Source organism: Peromyscus eremicus, chromosome 23 (assembly GCF_949786415.1).
Source record: "Peromyscus eremicus chromosome 23, PerEre_H2_v1, whole genome shotgun sequence".
NCBI classification, from domain to species: domain Eukaryota; kingdom Metazoa; phylum Chordata; class Mammalia; order Rodentia; family Cricetidae; genus Peromyscus; species Peromyscus eremicus.
The window spans coordinates 42,892,267-42,912,948 of NC_081438.1; the positions used below are offsets into that span (position 1 = coordinate 42,892,267).

General features: G+C 50.2%; 2 protein-coding genes across 2 annotated transcripts; both read right to left on the reverse strand.

Moving 5' to 3' along the window:
• Positions 1 to 1,265: 1,265 nt before the first annotated feature.
• Positions 1,266 to 2,174, reverse strand: Ctxn1 (cortexin 1). The gene is made up of 2 exons (XM_059249208.1): positions 1,975 to 2,174; positions 1,266 to 1,572 (listed from the first exon to the last, which is right to left on the reverse strand). Exon 2 carries the CDS (start codon positions 1,550 to 1,552, stop codon positions 1,304 to 1,306), a length of 249 nt encoding a protein of 82 aa, XP_059105191.1. The 5' UTR covers positions 1,553 to 1,572; positions 1,975 to 2,174; the 3' UTR covers positions 1,266 to 1,303.
• Positions 2,175 to 2,687: 513 nt separating this feature from the next.
• Timm44 (translocase of inner mitochondrial membrane 44) lies at positions 2,688 to 20,454 on the reverse strand. Its single transcript, XM_059249206.1, has 13 exons — positions 20,335 to 20,454; positions 18,665 to 18,760; positions 14,037 to 14,207; positions 12,399 to 12,479; positions 11,826 to 11,975; positions 11,599 to 11,738; positions 11,208 to 11,293; positions 10,510 to 10,602; positions 10,296 to 10,420; positions 8,943 to 8,993; positions 5,845 to 5,934; positions 3,515 to 3,625; positions 2,688 to 3,216 (listed from the first exon to the last, which is right to left on the reverse strand). The coding sequence occupies exons 1-13, from the start codon at positions 20,377 to 20,379 to the stop codon at positions 3,097 to 3,099; spliced, it is 1,359 nt and encodes a 452-aa protein (XP_059105189.1). The 5' UTR covers positions 20,380 to 20,454; the 3' UTR covers positions 2,688 to 3,096.
• Positions 20,455 to 20,682: the final 228 nt, after the last annotated feature.

Below are 20,682 nucleotides of genomic sequence, written 5' to 3' on the forward strand. Positions count from 1 at the left end.
CACGGCTCCCTCAGGCTCACAACACATCTCCCAGGCAGACTATGGAGCCTAGCCAGCCCACTCCATGGTCACAGGCCCACAAAGCCAAACCCACAGGTTCTGAGGCACACTGGATGGTGGGGACAGGAGGGATCAGGCTCAGCAGTTTGGGGGCTGCAGTTTGGTTTTTGGAAAACAACCTCCAGGATAGCTGGAGGTACCCCATCCTAGCTCCCCATAGTCCCCAGTGACTCCCTGGGTCAAGGGGGAAAGAGTGTATGTGTGGGGTGTCTCAACTATGCCATGAGCTAGGGGGATGGAGATGACTGTTAGCCTCCCCCCACCCCCTCCAAAGCTACTGAAAGGTTGTGTATGAAATTGGGTATTTGCAGGACTAGGCAGCAGTTAAAACAGCAGATCTGGCTTCTAATTTCAGATCAACGGCCTGTGGCAGGCAAGTCGTTCTAGCAGCTTGGACTTCAGTCCCCTACCCTGGAGAATGGGGATCCTAACAGGGGCTTGGCTTTCTCACAAATTCCCAGAAGCAAACGGGCTAAGAACAGGACTAGCTAACTCAGCACTCTGCTTGGCATGCAGTAAGCGCTCAATAATAGCTTTTATTATCATCTCCATCGTTCAGAAGCAGGGAGGAGTGAAAAGGCAAGGGAAGGCTGTGGGGACATGGAGACGGGAGGTGGGAGGCAGAGGAAAGGCACTCTAACCTGGGCTGGGGCTGGGAGGGGGACAGGCCTGCGTGTACTCCTCCTGCATAAAGTGCAGACATTCTCTACACAGCAGCAGCCGTGGTGGGGTTTCGGGTCTGTCTCTGGGGCAGGCTGTACCATGCATTGTAGGTAGGCAGCATCCACAGTGAACTGAAGAGAGCCTGCCTGCCAGGGCCAGAACTCAAGGAGCGCCTTGAAATTGGCGATGATCACAGTAGGGGAAAGAAGACAAGGATAGAGGAGTCCGCACTCTCAGGAAAGGATGTAACACTCATGCCTGGTAGCTGGGGAAGGATGAGGTTGGTGCGAGATGATTCGCCCACTAGGGAAACAGAGTTTAGGGAACAGCAGTGAGGATGAGTGTGCAGAGAGACGGGGACAGGGCAGATAAAGGCACCAGGTGGGGTTCTGGCCCGGCCAGGAAGGGAGATGGGCGGCTAAGGGGGTAAGGACTGGATTTCTCCGAGCGCCTTCAACTTCGGGCTAGGGCATCTGGGTTACAATACTGAGTGCAGTCCAGGCTTGTGGCATTCCTCCACCGGGCCGGCCCTCTCGGGCCCTCTCGGGATCGGAGGACCGGCCCGGGACCCCGTGCCCCCTCACACCAACGCGTAGTCGAACTGCCCTCGTTCGAGCGCCTCCTTGTGGTCGGTCCAGGACGAGGCGGGCATGCGGCTATAGGGGTCTAGCAGTATGCGCACACAGCGCACCATCAACAGGACCAACACCACGAGCAGGCAGAGCACGAAGGCGAACACCGTGCGTTGCTCGACGTCCAGGCCCGCGCCCACCGGGGGCCCCGTCGATGGCGGCAGCGGCTCCGGTGACAGTGTCCACGCCGCGCTCATAGCTCACATCGCCGCGCGCCCTGCGGAGAGAGGGGTGCCCACCCCGGGGTCCGCCGGGATGAGGCTACGCCCTCCCTGCACCTCCATCCACCCCTTCTGGAGTCGCCCCTTTGCAGTATCCTCAACATCGTCCCTGTCCGTGCTGCCGTCTCCGGGCTACGCCCATGCCCAGCCTGTGTGCTCCGCCGCCACAGCCACGAGGGTACCCAACTCTAGCAGTGCTCGCAAGTGGGGTCCCTGAGAGCCAGGACAGGGCTACTCAGATCCGCCCAGCCCGCGCACAACAGGTGCGAACGCGCTGGGCCAGGGACCCGAGCTGCACGGTTTAAACTGGCCCCCATCCCGCTCCCTTTGTTCTCCGCGGCCCAAGACCCCCTCCCCCACCCGTCACCGCCTCCCCAGCCACAGCGCGCCCCCCTCACCCTTGGTCCTAGACGGGGACCGGCCGCCCCGCAGCCCCTCTCTCTCCCGGGACTCGTGCGCTGCTCTGCTCTGGTCTTCCCGGGGTGGCGGCGGTAGTGGCGGAGGCTGTGGCAGCCCCGGCTCAGCCCACCCCACCCGCCCCTGGAGCGGTGGAGACCGAAGGAGGAAGGAGAGACGCGCGCCAGCCGGGCCGCCGCGGCTGTTCCCATGGCGACGGGGGCGGGGCCGCGAGGGTGGAAGCTGTGCTGGGAGCAGTGCCTGGGCTTGTGACCCCGCCCCGGCCTGCCTACCGGGAGACTGGACCTACCCACCACTAGTGCCTGCAGAGACAACCCCAGCTCCAACTCCCAGAGCACCCAGGACCTCACCAGGGTGTGGGTAGTTGCTAACTTCCACCACGGAAGCCTCACCCTGACCTTTGTGTCTGTATCTCTATTCTTCCTGGCTGACCCCTCATCCCAATCTCTGTTTTAGGAGGATCCTGATGCCCCCAGGCACCGGCCATTAGTGTTTAAGCTGCTCAGTCTCAGGGAACCCCCAATTCAACAGAGACCCCAGATAGCTAGGGTGGTTATTCTCCCCAGAAGAGGGCAGGGTCCTGGACTGAGAAAGCGGCACCCTATCTGGCCACAATCCTCCCCTGACCTTGAAGGTCTCTCTATGACAAGCCTTCCGTCCCAGCCTTCCCAGCAGAGACGTACACTTCAGACTGTTCAAATGGCTCTTCTGCGCTTTGGTGTTTTATTATGTCCAGATCTTAGGCTTATGTACAGGAAGTAAGAGCATTGATTAAAAGGAAAAAAAAATAAGGACCTAAAGTGAGTGGCCTGGCAGGCAATGCCAGTGGACTACTTAGAACAGCAGGCCAGGCCTTACCCCACTGCCCACAGGAGTTCCTGGGCTGGGGCCTCTTGACACTACCAGCCCTCCCCCCCTGTAGCATTCTGGGGAACATCCCAACCCTGCGAGGCACCTCCATCCCGTTTGTTGTCCAGCTGGTTTCACAGCTGCCCTGAAGAACTTGCGGCAGGGGCCATACATAGTCTTGTGCCAAGCTGCCTCAGGGAGACTCTGTCCCACGAAGGTCTAGCTCCTCAGCTGCCTAGACTCCATCGCTGCCCTCACAGTATCTGTTCTGTGCTGGAAGCTGAGATGTCCAGGAGGCGCCAGGCAGCATAAGGGTTGAGCTCTTCCTGATCTCTGCAGAGTGCCCACACGTACATCATGCGTAGCACCTTGTCCTGTGGAGACCCGGCAGAGTGAGGGGCCAGGCTTGGTGGGTGTCCAGGGGAGGCTTCTGAGGGAGGCAAGGAAGACTCTGGGAGGGGCCAGGGAGGGGTGCCTGGGACTGTTGGCTCTGGTCACTGCTCAGACAAGATGGTGGATCCTCTGACTTCAAAAAGGTCCCAACTCCTAGTTGTTTCTCTTCAATTCCAGAACCCTCCTGGCTCCAAGCCGGGGTCTATGCTGGGCAGGTATGCATAGGGCTTTCTGTGTGAGAAGCTGTCCCAAACCTCCATTCCCTCAATCCCCACTCACCGGGTCACCCTCAACCACCTCGTCTTTGGGGTTCTTGATCACCATCACCAACTGAGCCTGAAAGGTGACGATCAGCACAGGGCCCTGCTCCATCATCTTGCCCATGGCCAGCTGCAGGCAATAAAGAAGCACGGGCCTCAGAATAGCATACCCTCCCACTACCCTGGAGATGAAAAGCCCCAAAGCTGCACCCTGTAGGAAAGAGGCCTGACACCTTGCCCTGATAAAAGCATGGTACCCCTCCGCCACTTTGGGTTCCTTCTTATAGACAACACCAGGCCTTCACTGTGGGACTTCCCTGTTCCCAGATTGGGGGTGAGGGAGGGCAAGAAGTTGGCTCTGCTTTGCCTGCAGCTGCCACCAGGGAAGAAGTCTGTGACTGAAGCTCAACTGCCTGTTAGGCCATGCTACAGAGGCAGAAACGCCACTGCAGTGGGGCTCAAGGGCACCAAGGCCTTGGCAACGCTCACCAGGGGCCCAACAGCACAGGTGCTCCTGGATGTAGGATGAGGGGCATCCTGATAAACCCACTTGAAAATATCATTGACTAGGCTTGGTGGTGGTGCACGCCTTTAATCCCAGCACTGGAGAGGAAGAGGCAGGCGGATCTCTGTGAGTTCAAGGCCAGCCTGATCTACAGATGAGTTCCAGGACAGCCAGAGCTGCACAGAGAAACCCTGTCTACAATTCCCCCCCGCAAACAGAAAATATCGAAAACTCACTAAAATACCAGATGTAATATGCATCCTAGCAAGTAAGTTGGTCTTTACATGAACAAAATTATCTAATACAAAGCCCATTTTGATTTTGACACGACTCAAGTAACCCAGGCTGGTCTCAAACTCACTATATGGCCCTGAATTCCACTGCCTCGGCCTTCAGATGCTAGAACTATCACATCCAACCAACAAATCTATTTTATAATAAATAAAGCTGTTATATGGTATTCTTTTTTTTTTTTTTTTAAATATGGTTTAATTATTTAACCCAGATTGTCCTTGAACTTTTGGGATCCTCCTGCCTCAACTTCCAGAGTGCTGGAATTATGGTGTGTGCCACCATGTCTGGCTCACTGCATAGAATTTTCCTTTTTATTTGTCATTTCTATGTGATTAGTATGTGTGCTAATACGTGCACACAAATAAAAACCAGAAGAGGGTAACAGGATCTTCCTCTACTGCTTTTCACCTTGTTTTTGAGATGGGGTCTCTTACTGAACCTTACATTCAACATCTCGGCCAGGCTGGCTGGCCAGCAATCTCCCAGGACCTGCTTGTTTCCACATAAATGTTTGGGGTTATAAGCATGAATAGCCAAGCCTGGCTTTTTAAACTCAACATCTCTTGCTTTTACAGCAAGTGCTCTTACCCATGGAGCCATCTTCTCAGACCTGACAGAATTTTGAGTAAAATTTGAAGTATGGTTTCAACCAAATTCACTACTATGCAATAATCACTTTTGCACCATCAAGAAGTTAAAAACAAGCCGGGTGGTGGTGGCGCACGCCTTTAATCCTAGCACTCAGGAGGCAGAGCCAGGCGGATCTCTGTGAGTTCGAGGCCAGCCTGGGCTACCAAGTGAGTTCCAGGAAAAGGCGCAAAGCTACACAGAGAAACCCTATCTCGAAAAACCAAAAAAAAAAAAAAAAAAAAAAAAAGAAGTTAAAAACAAAAGAAAACAAACAAACACAATCTCTAGCATGGTGGCCCAGGCCTTTAATCCAAGCACTTAGGACGCAGAAGCAATGAGTGTGAGTTTGAGGTCAGCCTGGTCTATATAATAAGTTCCAGGCCAGCGAGTGCTACAGAGTGCTACCCTATCTTAAGAGAGAGACAGAGACAGACACAGACAGAGACAGAGAAAGGGCCAAAGTATAGCTCATTGACAGAGCACTTCCTACTATAGACAAGGCCCTTGACTTGGTCACTAGCCTCCTCAGTCCACCCACTGCAAACCAACCAAACATCAACTAATAATTTAAGACACATCATTTAGCTGAGGATCACTTGTACTCCAATCACAGAAACATGAAAAGCTTCATGAGGCAGGCCATACATTTTTGTTTGTTGTTGTACTAAGAATTCAACTCCAGGGTCTTACATATGCTAGGCCAGAACTCTTACCACTGAGCCTAGGCCTCTTTTTACTTTTTCTTTTGAAATAGTGTCATTATTACCCAGATTAGCCTGGAACTCACTCTGTAGCCTAAGCAGGCCTTGAACTCAAGAGCTTCCTGCCTTGAGTAGTGGGAACCAGCAGGCCTGGCCTTGTTTAATTGGTTATGTCAGCTGGGGCTTCATACTGACCACTCCTTTCCTTGGGTGACTTACGTCCACGTTGCTGATGTCCAGGATTCGGGAGTGGAACTGGAAGCCCAGAGCCTTGGCTTGCTGGATAGGGTGGGCCAGCTGGCTGTAGGTCTGCAATGAGAGGCAAGAGGCCCATGTGGTCAGTCCCTGATGGAGGCTGGAACACACCCAAAGGTGGTGCCATGTTCACAGGCCCCACAAGTTGGAGGGGCCGAAGCCAAGAGAACAAATAAGTCCAAGCCCAGAAAGATGCCACTCTTCGCTGGCCAGAACTGAACACTTGCTTCTCATTATGGAAAGAGCCATATTCCAAAGTGGGAGCAGTATCAATCAGTGTAGTAGGTAATTCCACAGCATCATCCAAAGGACACTCCCAGGGTAAGCGGGTGAACTCTTGGCCGATCTCTACTGCTCCCAGATTCACCTCCCCTAGAATCCTGGCCTGGAATCAGATGTCTTTTCTAGGATTGGTCCCAATCTGTGGGCTGCTCTGGAACTTTCTGCTTGGGTGGCCTCTCTCATAGAACATCCAAGGTGCCACTCTCCACTGCCCCAAGAGCCTCAGGGACATTTGGCTACATGCTAGAGAGCAGTTTCACTGAGCTTGGAGGCAACAAGGATAGAAAAAGGCTTTGGAGGCACTGACTTAAAGGGGGCAGGGGGACAAGCGGCTGGGCTGGGCAAGTGGCTCAGTAGACTAAGCGCTTGCTACACAAGTGTGAGTTCAAATCTCTGTAACCCATGTAAAGCTGGGCATAGCAGCACTTGTCTGTAATCCCAGCATTCCTGCAGTGAGATAGGAGGTGGGGACAGGAGAAATCTCTGGAAGCTCTTGGGACAGCTAGCCTGGTGTACACACAGTGGTGAACAAGAGAACCTGTCCCACACAAGATGGAAGATGAGGATCAACGCTTGAGATTGTTCTATGACCTCTACAAATGCATCACGGCACAAGCACACATGTACATCACACACACACACAAAACAGTGCCAACCCCAGCTGGTGGGTTTCTGCTGTTTGTTGCTATAGAGATGAGTTTCATATAGCCCAAGATAGCCTTGAATTCTATGTAGCAAAAGATGACTCTGAACATCCCAGTAGTGGGATGGTAAGCATATGTCTCCATCACCCAGTATATGCAGTATGGAGTGTCAAACCCAGGGCTTCCGGCATGTTAGGCCAGCACTATAAAAACAAAGCTATACCCCTGCAGAACCATGGACTTCTTTAAGACAACATTTTAAAAACACCTCATTGGAAGCAACTAGAATTTCAGCTGTGTTCTAGGGGGTACTAGGCCATTCTTGGGTAGAGGATCAGCCACAACTTTGTGGCTCCAAAGGAGGAAGGAGACAAGGAGGGGGAGGAGGACTCCGACTGACTCCAGCTCCTCTCATAAATGCCCGCTGGCTTAGTCACAGTGCAGGGGAGTATTTCAAAAGAAAACCTGACAAGTCTCTGCTTTTCCCAAGCTGTTTGTGAGCTGGGTGCAGAATTGGATGAGCCAAAAAAAGGGCCCTAGATTGCTTCACACAAAGAAGCTGGAGGAAACAAAACAAAACAAAAACCCCACAACCCTGCCTGGAGAGACAGCCAGAAGCCAGCAGGGTGAGGTGAGGTGGCCTGACCAGACCAGACGAAAGCAGGAGTTCCATGGGGACAGGGAGGCTGCCAGGAGTGAGCAGACGGCATGTGCTCCTGGGAAAGATGCTGGCCTCCCCACAGCCTGCTCTGACAGTGACCCTGGGATTCTGAGCCCTGACTCCGGGAAGCAGCTGGGGCATCATCAGGACACAGTGTTCGTCCTCGGGCGGGAAGTCTAACCATACTTCTGTTTTGATCTGTGTTACATTATCTTATTAGAGGGAGGACCTGCTGGGACACATTATACTTCAGTATTCACAGTTAACTCCCACAATCACCACGAGGGGCACCATGTGGGGCTCAGGAGTGCCAGGGGAACTTCAAACACTCAAGTGACCTCTTCTATCCTCTTTCTGAACTTGAGGCCCCCAACCTGCACATTCCAGGCCATCTTACATGGGGTCCTGGTCATAGCCACTTGAACCAGGACAGAAAAGAGACAACAGGCCACACTGGAAATCTCACATCAATCCATGGCATAAATCATTTTTGCAATTCTCTTTAATCAAAACTAGTTTATGGGTGCTGGGGAGACAGCTCCGCTGGTAACGCACTTTCTGTGCAAGCCTGAGGAGTGGAGTCTGGATCCAAGAACCCACATAACACATGGACAGGGTGGAGGCTTTCTAAGTCCAGAGCCCAATAGGTGGAAACAGGGAAGCCCTGGACAAGCTGCCTAGCCAGGCCAGCTGAAACAGTAAGCTCTGCACTCAGGGAAGACTCTGCCTCCACATAAGGTGGTGATCGATTGTCATCAACCTTCATCAATCTTTAAGCCTCCAGATGCATGTGCCTGCGTGTGTGTGTGTGTGTGTGTGTGTGTGTGTGTGTGTGTGTGTGCGCATATACACCCACACACCACATAAACATGCACACACACCCACACACCATACACAGATACATATGCCACATGACACCCCCCCATCAATTCACAAAGCTGAAGATACAGTTCGATAGGAGAACCCAGCTTCATGCACTCATGACACCTCAGCACCAACCACATAAAAACAGACTATAACTAAAATTAGTTTATGATGAGGGGTCAGAAGGTTCAGGTAGAGAAAGGGGAGCCAGGAGACTGGCAGCTATGGATCAGGCTTCGCATTAGGCACCAAACAGAGAAGGGATCATTTCTGACATTTCTAACTTCCAGCTGAAGACTCAGTGCCTGACCTGTAGGTACCTGTGCATCACACACAGAAGAAAGGGGAGATGGATGGGCTGTTGAGCTCTGTGGGAACCAAGTATATCAGACACGAGGCCCTCTCTCCCACTGGACATAGGTCAGAGCCACCCAAGCAGACTTCTATACTACTTATTTGTCTTTGCAGTGCTGGGGATGGAACCCAAGACAACATACATGCTAGGAAAATGTCTGGCCTGAGGCATCCCCAGCCCTTCTGCCTTTTTTTTTTTTTTTTTTTTTTTTTGCTTTGCTTTGCCATTTGGCTAAAATGAGAAAAGCAGTACTCACAGCTTCATAGCACCAGTCTTTGAGAATGTCAAGCTCCCCAGAAATCATGGCCTAAATAGGGAAAAGGGAAAAACAAGCATGAGAAGGTGAGTGGGCTTTTGCAGCAGAATGCTTGAGAACAGTCTCTGGAAGCAGCCTTTCCTGGAGACCCCTGGACTCCTGCCCATTCGCTTAGGCCTGGGGAAGAGAGGGAGGCTGGGTCAGGTGGCAGGCAGCTGTGGATGTCCCGGATGGGAGGGGGCAAGTCCCTGCATTAATGTTCACAGCTCTGGTCTTCTGGGTGCAGGATGAGGAAATGCAGGGAGAGCAAGGGAGCCTTCACAGTGGAGGAGCTGTCTTCCAACTCTACCTCCCTGAGGACCAGGCTCTGGGCAGCTAGAAATGAGGCAGGCTGCAGAGGGGAGCAGACGACATAGCCACAAAAACCAGGGCTAGTTCTGCTGAAGAGAGGGAGGGAGGTGCCCAGAGAGAAAGCAACAATCAGCTAGGGCATGTCCCCAGAGGCTGCCTGGGTAACTAACACCTGCTGTTCTTGGTGCTCGCTTGCTCGCTCCCTTCCCACCTCCTCCCAGCTCTGCCCAGAGTGAGAAGGAGCTGAGAAGTTGCAGAGAGGACAGGATGAAGCACCTGGAGGTGAGTGGGAAGAGTAAGGCCTGGGGTTGGTGGGCTTTCCTGTAGGGCTGCCCCAGATCCTGCCATACTCTGGGTGCTTCCGAGAGGTAAAGACAGACAGACAATGCATTGTGACTTGAACAAGACATGATCTCCTGGTTTACAAACCAAAGAGGCAAGAGCAATTGAGTATGAATGTCAGGACTGCCAGAGACAGTGGCTCCAGACCTCAGCTCTGGTCTGGCCAGGGCACCCCGGGTCTGAACACAAATGCAGTGGCTGTCTGCTTCTCCCTGATGCCCAAAAAGCCAGGGCCCTTGGGCTGTCCCCAGATGGCTCCAGGAAAACTGTATCCAAAGGCACAGTGCAGAGCTTCAGGGACAAGAGACATGACTGTCAGACCACAAAGACAGAGAGAAACCCATCCTGGAGCTATCCTGCCCCACAGTGACCATCACTGGAGCCAGTACAGAGCAAAGATTGAGGGCTAGTGCCCACTTTTGAGAGCCCTGTCATAGGTAGGGCGCAGAACTCTGTAGGTGGGGAAAGTTAAGAGACATAACCTAGGGTGCAGCAGCAGCAGTCAGGTAAGCAGCCCAGGAGCAAAGTATCTGCTAAGAAAACAGCCTGAGCAACTCGGTTCCCCTGAGGTAATCTAGACTCAGTCCTAGGGTACCACCCGAAATGGGGAGAAGTGTCCAGCAGGCCAGGGCCCCACCACAGTTGCAGTATAGCTCACACCTCTAGGATGTTGGGGATGATGTCACTCTCACACTGTCGAAGAAAGCGGTCCTTGTCAAAGGTTGGGTCCACTCTCAGGATCTCCGTGAGCACCTCTGACATTTCTGTCTTGGAGAAAAGGCCACCTGCAGGGAGATGAGCCCTCGGGTTAGGGCCTACCTTCCACCCCTGGCTGCAGCCACGGCAGACAGGATGGTCCTGAAGCCACACTCACCCAGCACGTCAGTGACTTTGTCGGTTAAGGCCCGGGATGCCCGGATGAGAACATTGTCACTCTCATCATACTTCATCTTCATCTCAAAGAAGCCTACGGAGGATGCACAGGACTTAGGAGGCCCTTCCTGGTAATGTGCCCTGACTCCAGTTCCTAGGAACTCCCTGCAAGACTCCCCTTCTTGACATGGGTCAGATCTAGGCAAGCCAACTGTGGGCCTCAACTTTCCTCATCTTAGCATGTGGATTAGCTATCCACCTACCTGCAAAAATGCAGAAACTCAGCTACAGCCCCAAAGGGACTGTGCAAAATTTGGGATGCCACCCCTGCTGGCTGTTGCCTCCACTACAGAGGAAACACAGGCCTCTAGTAGTCCTCACAGGGGAAGGAACCAAGGTATGTAGCCAGTGGCTCTCCTGTTCAGATGCTGGAGAAATCTTGTGCCTGGCTGAAAAGTGAAGACCAGTCCCACCACCTCTGTCAATCCCAGGGCTCCTAACACCCTAACTCTTCTCTGAGGGGTGATCACCTAGTGTCTTAGTGACAGAATCTACAGCTAGATGGGCTGGGGGCCCTAAGGAGGTGTGCATCCTTAGGTGATCCCATCTCTCCTTCTGTAAAGCGGAGCTCTGTGTAGAGCCTGGCTAGTATCTGCTACCCCGGTGCTACCCAGTCCCCAGCAGGCTGGCCACACTCACGGTTGAACACCACATTGTTGTCTTTGAAGTCCTTCCACTGCTGGTACCACTTGGAGTCCTTGTGTAGCACAACCCCTAATGCTTCCCTGGGGGAGAAGGCAGGTGGCTAGAGTGAACTGCAGAGCCCCGGGCCCTGCACAGTCCTGTGACCACTGGAGGAGCAGCAGAGGAAGGGCAGCAGAGGACGGGCAGCAGAGGATGGCTTCACACCCAAGAGCTTCAGCTCCACCATTCCTTCCTCCTCCTGCCCCGCCCCTCTCCCATTCCCCAGTTGTCTGGAGGGAGTCAGGAACCCCGAGGAGAGAAACAGACCTGGACAGGCACCTCCCAGAGGACCCTGGAAACAGACCCCAGGTGGCCAGGACCACTGAGGGACCTGTCTGGGACCTACTCATTAGCCTCGAACACTTTGCTTTCTTTGAACTTTGCTCCAGCAAACTCTGTCCTTTTCTGGAGCCGCTCAGGCCGGCGGTAGGGCCCTGTCTGTCCTAGTACGCTCTCATCAATCTCTTTCTTCACGGACTCTACACCCTGCAGGAGAGAGCAGGCCCATGGTCACTGAGGGCCACCAGCCTAGGGGGTCCCTGCCCATGCAGGGCCTGGGCCAAGCTTACTCACCTGCGAGATGGCTTTGAAGGCTGCCGTCTTGCCCAGCTTCTCCCCGCCCTTGGACACTGACTCTGCTGACTGCTTGGCTGTCCTGGCAGCTTCTTCTACCCCCTCCTTGATCTTCCGGCCAAGATCACTCTTACTGACCTCGTCAAGACTCTACTGAGACAGAGACAGAGGGGAGGATGTCGCACAGGTCTATAACACAGTCTCGAGAGTAATACTGCATTTCACCTCTGCAGGTCAGGATTCCCCCTGGAATGAGTAGGGATGGAATGGGACTTCCTAGCCAAGGGATTCCAAGGAAACAATTAGCCAAAGTGAGAAGAGGATGCCTATGCCAGTATGGAACGCTGCCGCTCTAGGAGGGGCCTGTACACCCCCTCCCCCGACCCTCACCTGGGTTGGAGTGTCCCTCCCTTCTATTTTCAGCCTGAAGAACAGAAATCCCCACTTTACCTTCTATTCTCGTCCCAGGCTAACTTAAACACTTACATCTTGTGAGTGCCAGTGGGATTCAGGGCCCTAAACTCTTGAAGGCCCTCCCTTATCCCCAGTTGTCAGGTCAGCCTTGGGCCTTACCTCCTTCACTGTCCCTGTCAACTCCCCAAGCTTCTTCTTTATCGCTTCACTCGTACGCACAGTTTCTGACTCGATGGTTTTCTAGGGTCAAAGAATTGCCTCTTTTTATTTGGATCCAACAGTGAACTTGATCATCCAACCAAAGGTCTCTAGGATCATTTTCCTGGCTGCTGAAACTCTGTGAAGGGCTCCAACCCCATGCACGCCCATCCCGAGGGCTCTTATTGCACAGCAGCCTCAACCCACCTGGCAGCCATCTCCAGAGCACGGAATCCCCAAGCCCTGGGTCTTTCTCTGACTGGAAAGAGATGTTCCTGCCAACCACTACTCAGAAATGCCATTTGACTTCTATAGCTCAATCTTGGGTCCCTGGACTGCTCTGTTCCCAGATAACTCACCCTTTACTGATGGGACAAGGCCACCTTCCACCAGGCTGAAGCCACATAGGAGTGTCATCCAAATAAATAGCTTGGGAATACATAGAAGGAAAAGGCCTCGCTGGGGACTGGTGGAGATCAACAGAATGCAGAGGGACCCAGGCCATGGGCATGGCATTCTGAGGCTCAGCTGTTCATTGGTAGACAGGGGCACTGTGCCTTTCCACAGAGCACTTGCATGGTACAAAAATGCTAAGACTAGGCCCAGTGGCCAGAGCTTGATGGCTGTTCAAGAGACACCAGGGGGGCTGGAGAGATGGCTCAGAGGTTAAGAGCACTGACTGTTCTTCCAGAGGTCCTGAGTTCAATCCCTGCAAACACATGGTGGCTCACAACCATCTGTAATGAGATCTGGCACCCTCTTCTGGCCTGCAGGTATATATGCAGACAGAATACTATATACATAATAAATAAATAAATCTTAAAAAAAAAAAAAAGAGAGACATCAGGGAGTAACCAGGCTAAGAGGTGGCCCAGTGCATACAGTGCCTGCTAAACAAGCATGAAAACCTTTCATCTCCAGAACATATGTAAAAATCAAAAAGCTGAGGCAAGCATGTGCTCATTTGTCCAGTGTTGGGAGAGGGGAGGGATGGTGTCAGGCATCGGAGACAGGTGGATCCCTAATGCTGAGTGTTGGCCAGCTAGCCTAGCCAAATCAATGAGCTACAGGTTTAGTGAAAGACCCTATCTCAAAAGATAAGGTAGTTACCAATCAAGAAAGACACCTGCCGCTGTCCTCTGGCCTTCACATGGATAAATATGCACATGCACACATACAACATGAACTCATACCATACACACAAAAGAAGAGATAGCAGCAAACAGTAGATCACACCAGCACTATGACCCACTTCTTATTAGCATGATAGCTCCAAGCTGTCATGAGTCACAAGATGCACAAGTCAATCTGGCATGTACTGGATATCTCCCCAAAGTGATAACTTTTATGACCACGCTGTGCTATCTATCTACAGTGCCACAGATGATCCAGTATCTCTTACATGCTAACACACAGGCTTGGCAAACGCTATGACCATTCCTGCACTGGCTAATCACAGTGCCACACTGTGCCACTCTGCAAGGCCAGGAAGCCTAGGCAGCCTGTTCCTGTCCTGGCACCTTTGAATCAGTGCTGTGACATCGCCACCTTCCCCAGCAGCCCTGGTCCAGGGAATAAAGACAGGACTGAGGTACTCACGTATTTTCTTCTGGCTTCCTGGAGGGCATCTGACTCTTCTAACTTCTTTGCCTCATCTCGGAACTTTTTTATACTTTCTTTCATCTCTTTGTTTTTGGCTAATTCTTGCTTGATGTTATCTACCAAGCCTGACAAAAAACCTTTTCTGTTCCCAGAAGAATAGGATTTGGTCTAGAAAGAATGTAAAATTGAAAAGAGGGAAAGTTTAGAAACTGGAAAGGCACACACGGTAACATCTGTTACCACTGGGTGCCCGATTTCCTCCCTTCTGTAACAGTGGTATTTTGCTGTGGGATGGTCTGTATGTCAAATGTGTTGCTGATTGATCAATAAATAAATCACTGATTGCCCAGTGGCCAGGCAGGAAGTATAGGCAGGACAAGGAGGAGAATAAAGCTGGGAAGTGGAAGGCTGAGTCAGAGAGACACTGCCAGCTGCCACGATGACAAACAGCATGTGAAGATGCCGGTAAGCCACGAGCCATGTGGCAAGGTATAGATTAACGGAAATGGATTAATTTAAGCTGTAAGAACAGTTAGCAAGAAGCCTGCCATGGCCATACAGTTTGTAACCAATATAAATCTCTGTGTTTACTTGGTTGGGTCTGAGCGGCTGTGGGACTGGCAGGTGACAAAGATTTGTCCCGACTGTGGGCAAGGCAGGAAAACTCTAGCTACAGTATTTAGCAGTGAATAGATATTTCTTTAATTAAACAAAATTTGAGTTATAGAAATACCCATGATAAGCCACCACAGTAAGCCCTACATGTCCACAGGTTCATATCTATTGATGTTATCAACAAGTCAAAAATAAACACTCATGTACCAATGTTCATTACCACACTAGTCACAGTATGTAAGATACGGAACCAAACTAGGTGTCCAACAACAGGGAAATGCACAAAGAGGATGGAGGTTTTTTTAGTTTGGTTTTGTTTTTTTTTCAGACATAAAGAATAAAGTCATGGTTGGGTATGGTGGCGCATGCCTTTAATCTCAGCACTGGGAGGCAGAGGAAGGTGGATCTCTGCGTTCAAGGCCAGCCTGGTCTACAAAGTAAGTTTCAAGACACACAGAGTTACACAGAGAAACCCTGTCTCAAAAAACCAAAAGTAAATAAATAAATAGATAAATAAATAAAGTTATGTGGTCTTCTGGAAAATTGGAGATAATCATATTAAGTGAATTTAAATTACACTCAGACAAATACTTGTGCACTTGCTCAGTTGTGGGTGTGAGATTTTATAGATACATCAAGTTGTATGTATACAGATGATATGAAAGTACAATCAAAGCTGGGGAACAAAAGGGACTAGTGGGAGGCTCAAGAAAAGGACGGGTGGACTGGGGAGACGGCTCAGCGGTTAAGAGCACTGGCTGCTCTTCCAGAGGTCCTGAGTTCAATTCCCAGCAACTACATGGTGGTTCACAACCATCTATGATGAGATCTGGTGCCCTCTTCTGGCCTGCAGGAATACACGCAGGCAGAACACTGTATACATAATAATTAAAAAAAAAAAAAAAGAAGAAAGAAAAGGAAGGGTGGGGGGGGGCATGTTAAGTCAGTTACACACTTGCACAAAAATGGGCTTATACAATTGTATAGTTAAAAACAAACAGCCGGGCGGTGGTGGCGCACGCCTTTAATCCCAGCACTTGGGAGGCAGAGCCAGGCGGATCTCTGTGAGTTCAAGGCCAGCCTGGTCTCCAAAGCAAGTTCCAGGAAAGGCGCAAAGCTACACAGAGAAACCCTGTCTTGAAAAACCAAAAAAAAAAAAAAACCAACAAAAAAAAAAAAAAAAACCAACAACAACAACAACAACAACAAAAACAAACAAAGCTTCCAAGCCACCAGGTGTAGTTGTACATCCTGTAATCCTAGCACTCCAAAGACTGATGCCGGGCTGGAAAGATGGCTCAGAGGTTAAGAGCACCGACTGCTCTTCCAGAGGTCCTGAGTTCAATTTCCAGCAACCACATGGTGGCTCACAACCATCTGTAATGAGATCTGGCACCCTCTTCTATATACATAATAAATAAATAAATCTTAAAAAAAAAAAAAAAAAAAGACCGATGTCTAAGTTCTATCCCTGAGACCTACACAGTGGAAGGTATGAATAGATTCCTCTAAGTTGTCCTCTGACCTCTACACACATGCCACGGCACATACTATTCTTCAAATGTAAAAATAAATAAATAAATAAATTTAACACAACAACAGAGGCTGATGTAGGAAGATTTTGAGGTTAAAGCTGGCTTGGATCTTTGAGTTTGAGGCCAGCTTGGTCTACATCACAAGTTCCAGTTCCAGGCTACCCAAGGCTACATAGTAAGTAAGACCTTGTCTCAAAAAAAAAAAAAAAAAAAAACCACCACAAAAAACAAAACTGAACACATAGAAATTTGTTTTCCTTTAATTAGTCCCTAAAATTACAGTGTAGCAACTACCGACACTGTGTCAGATGCTACCAATTACTTGTCACTGTAACCAGAAAAAGGAATCTCAACTAAGGGGTTGTCTGGATCAGATTGGCCTGTTGGGGGAGCGGGGTGCCTTGATTGATAATTAAGGTAGGATGGCTCAGCCCACAGTGGATGGTGCCATTTCCTGGGCAGGGAGGGAGTCCTGGCTAAGCATTAGTCTAAGTGAGCCAGTGAACATGGTTTCTTCTGTATTTCCTGGGCTGTAAGTGCATTCCCTGGTTGGAGGTAATATTGTTACGTACAACTAACCACCTGATATATAGCTGTATGAAGAGGCCACAAACCTTGTGAGTCAACAGAATGACATTCTGAAAAGGGCAAAACTATGGAGACAGTACAAATACTAATGGTTGTCAAAGGGTCTAAGGGATAGAAGAACGAACAAGTGCAGCCCAGAGCATCATTTGGGACAGTGACGCTGTTTGATAACAAAGACCATGGCTTCTGTGTGGAGGAAATTAGAGGAAAACTTGTAAGTGGGTTACAGGGACCAAACTCAAGTCCTGAGGCTTTTACCCACTGAGTCATCTCACGAGCCCCTGTTCTTTGCAGAGGGTTTGTTCTGAGATAGGGTCTGGGAGCTGGTCTTGAACTTGTTATGTAGCTGAACTTCTGATGTTCTTGCCTCCACCTCTCAAGGGCTAGGGATTACAGATGTACACCACCATGCCTGGTTAGTGAAACTGTTCTGGATTCTCTCTACAATGAGAGACAAATCCTTATCTACTTGTTATAACCTCACAGAAATGCATAACACAGAAATGAACCTGATGTAACCAGATTTCAGATTTTAACAATATATTCACTCTGGTTCATCGATTGTAACAATGTCACCCACAATGGGAAACATGACTAACAAGGACCTGTGAGCAGGAAAGGGGAGAAAGTGGCTAGGGAGAACCCTCTGTACTTTTTGTTAAATTTTTATGAGTTAATTTTGCTTGTTTGTTGTGGGGGTGAGGGGTAAGGGGTTGTTGAGATAGTCTCATATGTAGCACTGGCTAGGCTGGAACTCTGGAACTCTCTATGTGGAGTAACTTACAGAGATCTGACTGCCTCTGCCTCCTGAGTGCTAGGATTAAAAGCATGCATCATGAAGCCTGGTCCAATCTATTTATTATTTACAGGATCTCATGTAACCTAGATTGGCCTCTAACCTGCTAAGTAGCTAAGGATGACCATGAACTCCTGGTCCTTCTACCTCCAGAGTGCTGGGATGACAGCTGTGCACCTCTTTGTCTAGTGTGTGCTGTGCTGGGGACAGAACCTAGGGCTTTGTTCATGTTAGGAAAGCATTCATTAGGAGCCACATTCCCAGCCTGTTTCATTTTTCTGTAAAGCTAAAACTGTTCTAAAAGATAAAGTCTGTCAAAAGTAAGATACCAAAACAAGGCCACTGTGGTGCAGACCTGTAATTGCAGCACTTAGGAGAGGGAAGCAAGAGGATCAAGGAGTTCAAGGCGATTCTCAGTTACACAGAAGACAGCCTGAGCTACATGACTCCTATCCTTAAAACAAAACAGTTTAAGGAACAATGAAGAGAATGTCAACGGGAGTGGCCATGTGTGGCTGATGCATGTTAGGCTTGCCCCAGGGTCAAAGGCCGCTTGCCTTCCTGGCTCTTGTCAACCCCAAGGGAGAGCAGTAGTGGGGAAGGAGTTACTGGGACCTGTCCCACACCTAGCTGCGGGACAGGATCGGGAAGAAGCTGAGAAGAGGCTCTTGCCAGCATGCATATTTGAGGCTACCTGCCTCACTCAGTCATGACACACTAAGAGAAGTAGTGACCTGGACACAATGAGACCCAAGGAATGATGGAGTGACTCTTTTCCAATACTTCAAATAACCAAGCTTGGTGAGGAACCCACAGATAGAGAGGGAGAAGGTAAGTCGATACACGATGCTTTTTCTAGCCATCAGAGCTAACTGGATGTATTACTCTATGAAGTAAGAGTGCCTTGTTGCTGGAAAAATAAAATAAGAGGCTGACCAAGCATATCCGAGGACATCTAGAAACAAGGTCTACTGCTCTTTGTACCTCTGAAGGCCCAGAACACAGAACTCTTCCTGAAGTGACTGTGTTGGCATGATTTTCTTTTTCCAGACCTCTGTTGAGTCTGCTTGTTGGCATCCTGGGTCACTCACCAGTGTCAGCTCTCCTCGTGGCCGGCTTATCTGGTAGCTTGAACCATGGGGTAGATTGTGGCTGGAGAGAAATTGTACTCCGCTGCCTAGGCACCTCTAATTGGTTAAGAAAAGAGAAAGATTCATTCAGAAAAATGGGTGACTCTGAAGGTCACCTGTGAGTCATTTGCTGACCTTGACTTCATGCCTGCTGTTAGCTAATATGCAACCTTTGTAAAATCTGAGAAGCCATTGGAATTAGGCAGAAAGAGAATATGTTGCATCTGCATCTCCAGGACCTATTCCCACCTCTGAAACTTGGCAGAACATAGATAGATAGGTACCAGGAAACAACGAGAGTAGTATAAATGTAGCGTACAACAATCTTTAGTTAAGCCCACTTCACTTTTGCTGATCTCCGAAAACTTATAGACATGAACTTTCAGAGAAAAACCAATAAGTTCTTGGTCCAGGGAAAACTACGGAATAAACTTATAAGATCCTGGTCAACGGTTCTAAATGCAGAGTCCACCTGGGCAAAGAACGAGGTAACATCATGAGAAAGTCCCTTTCTTCTACCAAATGATGAACTTGTAGCTGTGTGCAGCTGAGTCCAGCATGGGTGCACTGAAACTAAATGACCTACCAGAACCACTTTTCATTTTATGGATTCCTCTTCTCCATTTCTTCCTAGCTGTGTGATCACTAGTAACACCTCAAACTTATACAGGTGCAGAAGTGAAGGAGATCGGGCTCCATCATTTGTCAGCCCACTATCTGTCAGGGTTCATTCATATGATGTGCTAGCTAGTCTCTTTTTTTCCCCCTTCCTCACTTACAGCTCCATGTGTGTTCTTCCTGAAGCTGCACACTTAGTCAAAGCAGATGACCTTTCTTTGCTCAAGCATATACTCGTTGCTGTGCTCTCCAGGTAGGTCCTCCAAATAAGCTCTCAAGGTCCAAACGTGTCCAAGTGCCAGTATGCCTACAGTTACTGAAGGTAGGAGCTCTTGGGAGTGTAAATAACTTGTTTTACATTTTCCTTCCTCTTAACAGTCAGCGATAGAATCATACTGATTTGGGCTTTAGACTAGCTATGGGGCTATGAGCAGATTGCTTAACCTTTCTGAATTTCAGATTTCTTACCCGAATGAAACAGAGCCAAGCAACAGCAGTATGAAAAACTAAATTGTGAGTGTGTATGAAAGGCCATTGACCTAATCCAAGAGTCTTATCCAGGGCATGAATTATCTCCCTCACTTCCACGCTGAGCGTTTGGAAACACTCTCCGCAGAGAACTGGACATTCAAATGCGAACTGTGAGGGTCACTTTAAAGAAAACAACTTTCATCTGGCTATGTTTTCTTCACGGGGAACCACCTCCCCAACCACCAGGGACTCCTCGTGCACGTGGGATCAGATCCACCGAAGAGTGAGAGGTGACAAGTTCCCGGGCAGGTCAGCGCATTGCCGCTTGTTGCCGGGGAAGGGGTGAGGAATCGGTTCCCGCCCTCAGGCCTCGTTCCCTGTTCCCTGCCCAAGCATCGGCTGACCCAATGACCCAACCCCAAACCAGCCGTGGAACCCACAGGGAAAGCCAAGAGAGATCAGGGACTGAAGAGAAGGAGGTCTCGAAAGCTGAGTGTCTAAACCCCTAAATTCTGCCCTCCTAGCCCCACGCGTCTGCTCACCCGCGGACAGCGGCACCAGCCGCCCCGCAGAGCTGCCGCCGCCATGTTGGAAGAGCCCGTGTGACCTTCCTGAGTCGCGCCTCGATAGCGTCATCAACTGCGACGGCCTAAAGAAGCACCAGCCTGGGAAAATCATGAGGGAAGAGGGGTGGGGATATAGAAGGAAGAAGCTTTTGATTGGTCTTCGGAGATGAGGTGGGGCCTGAAAAGGGACGTGCTTAGGACAGGTCCGAGTCTCCTGCCCACGAACTCTGTGATCCAGCCTGCGAGGGGCCGAGTTTAGGATAGATAAGCCTCTGGTAGAGTCTCAGGGAGGAAGGCACTTTTGTGAGACCGTCTGTGGTTGGG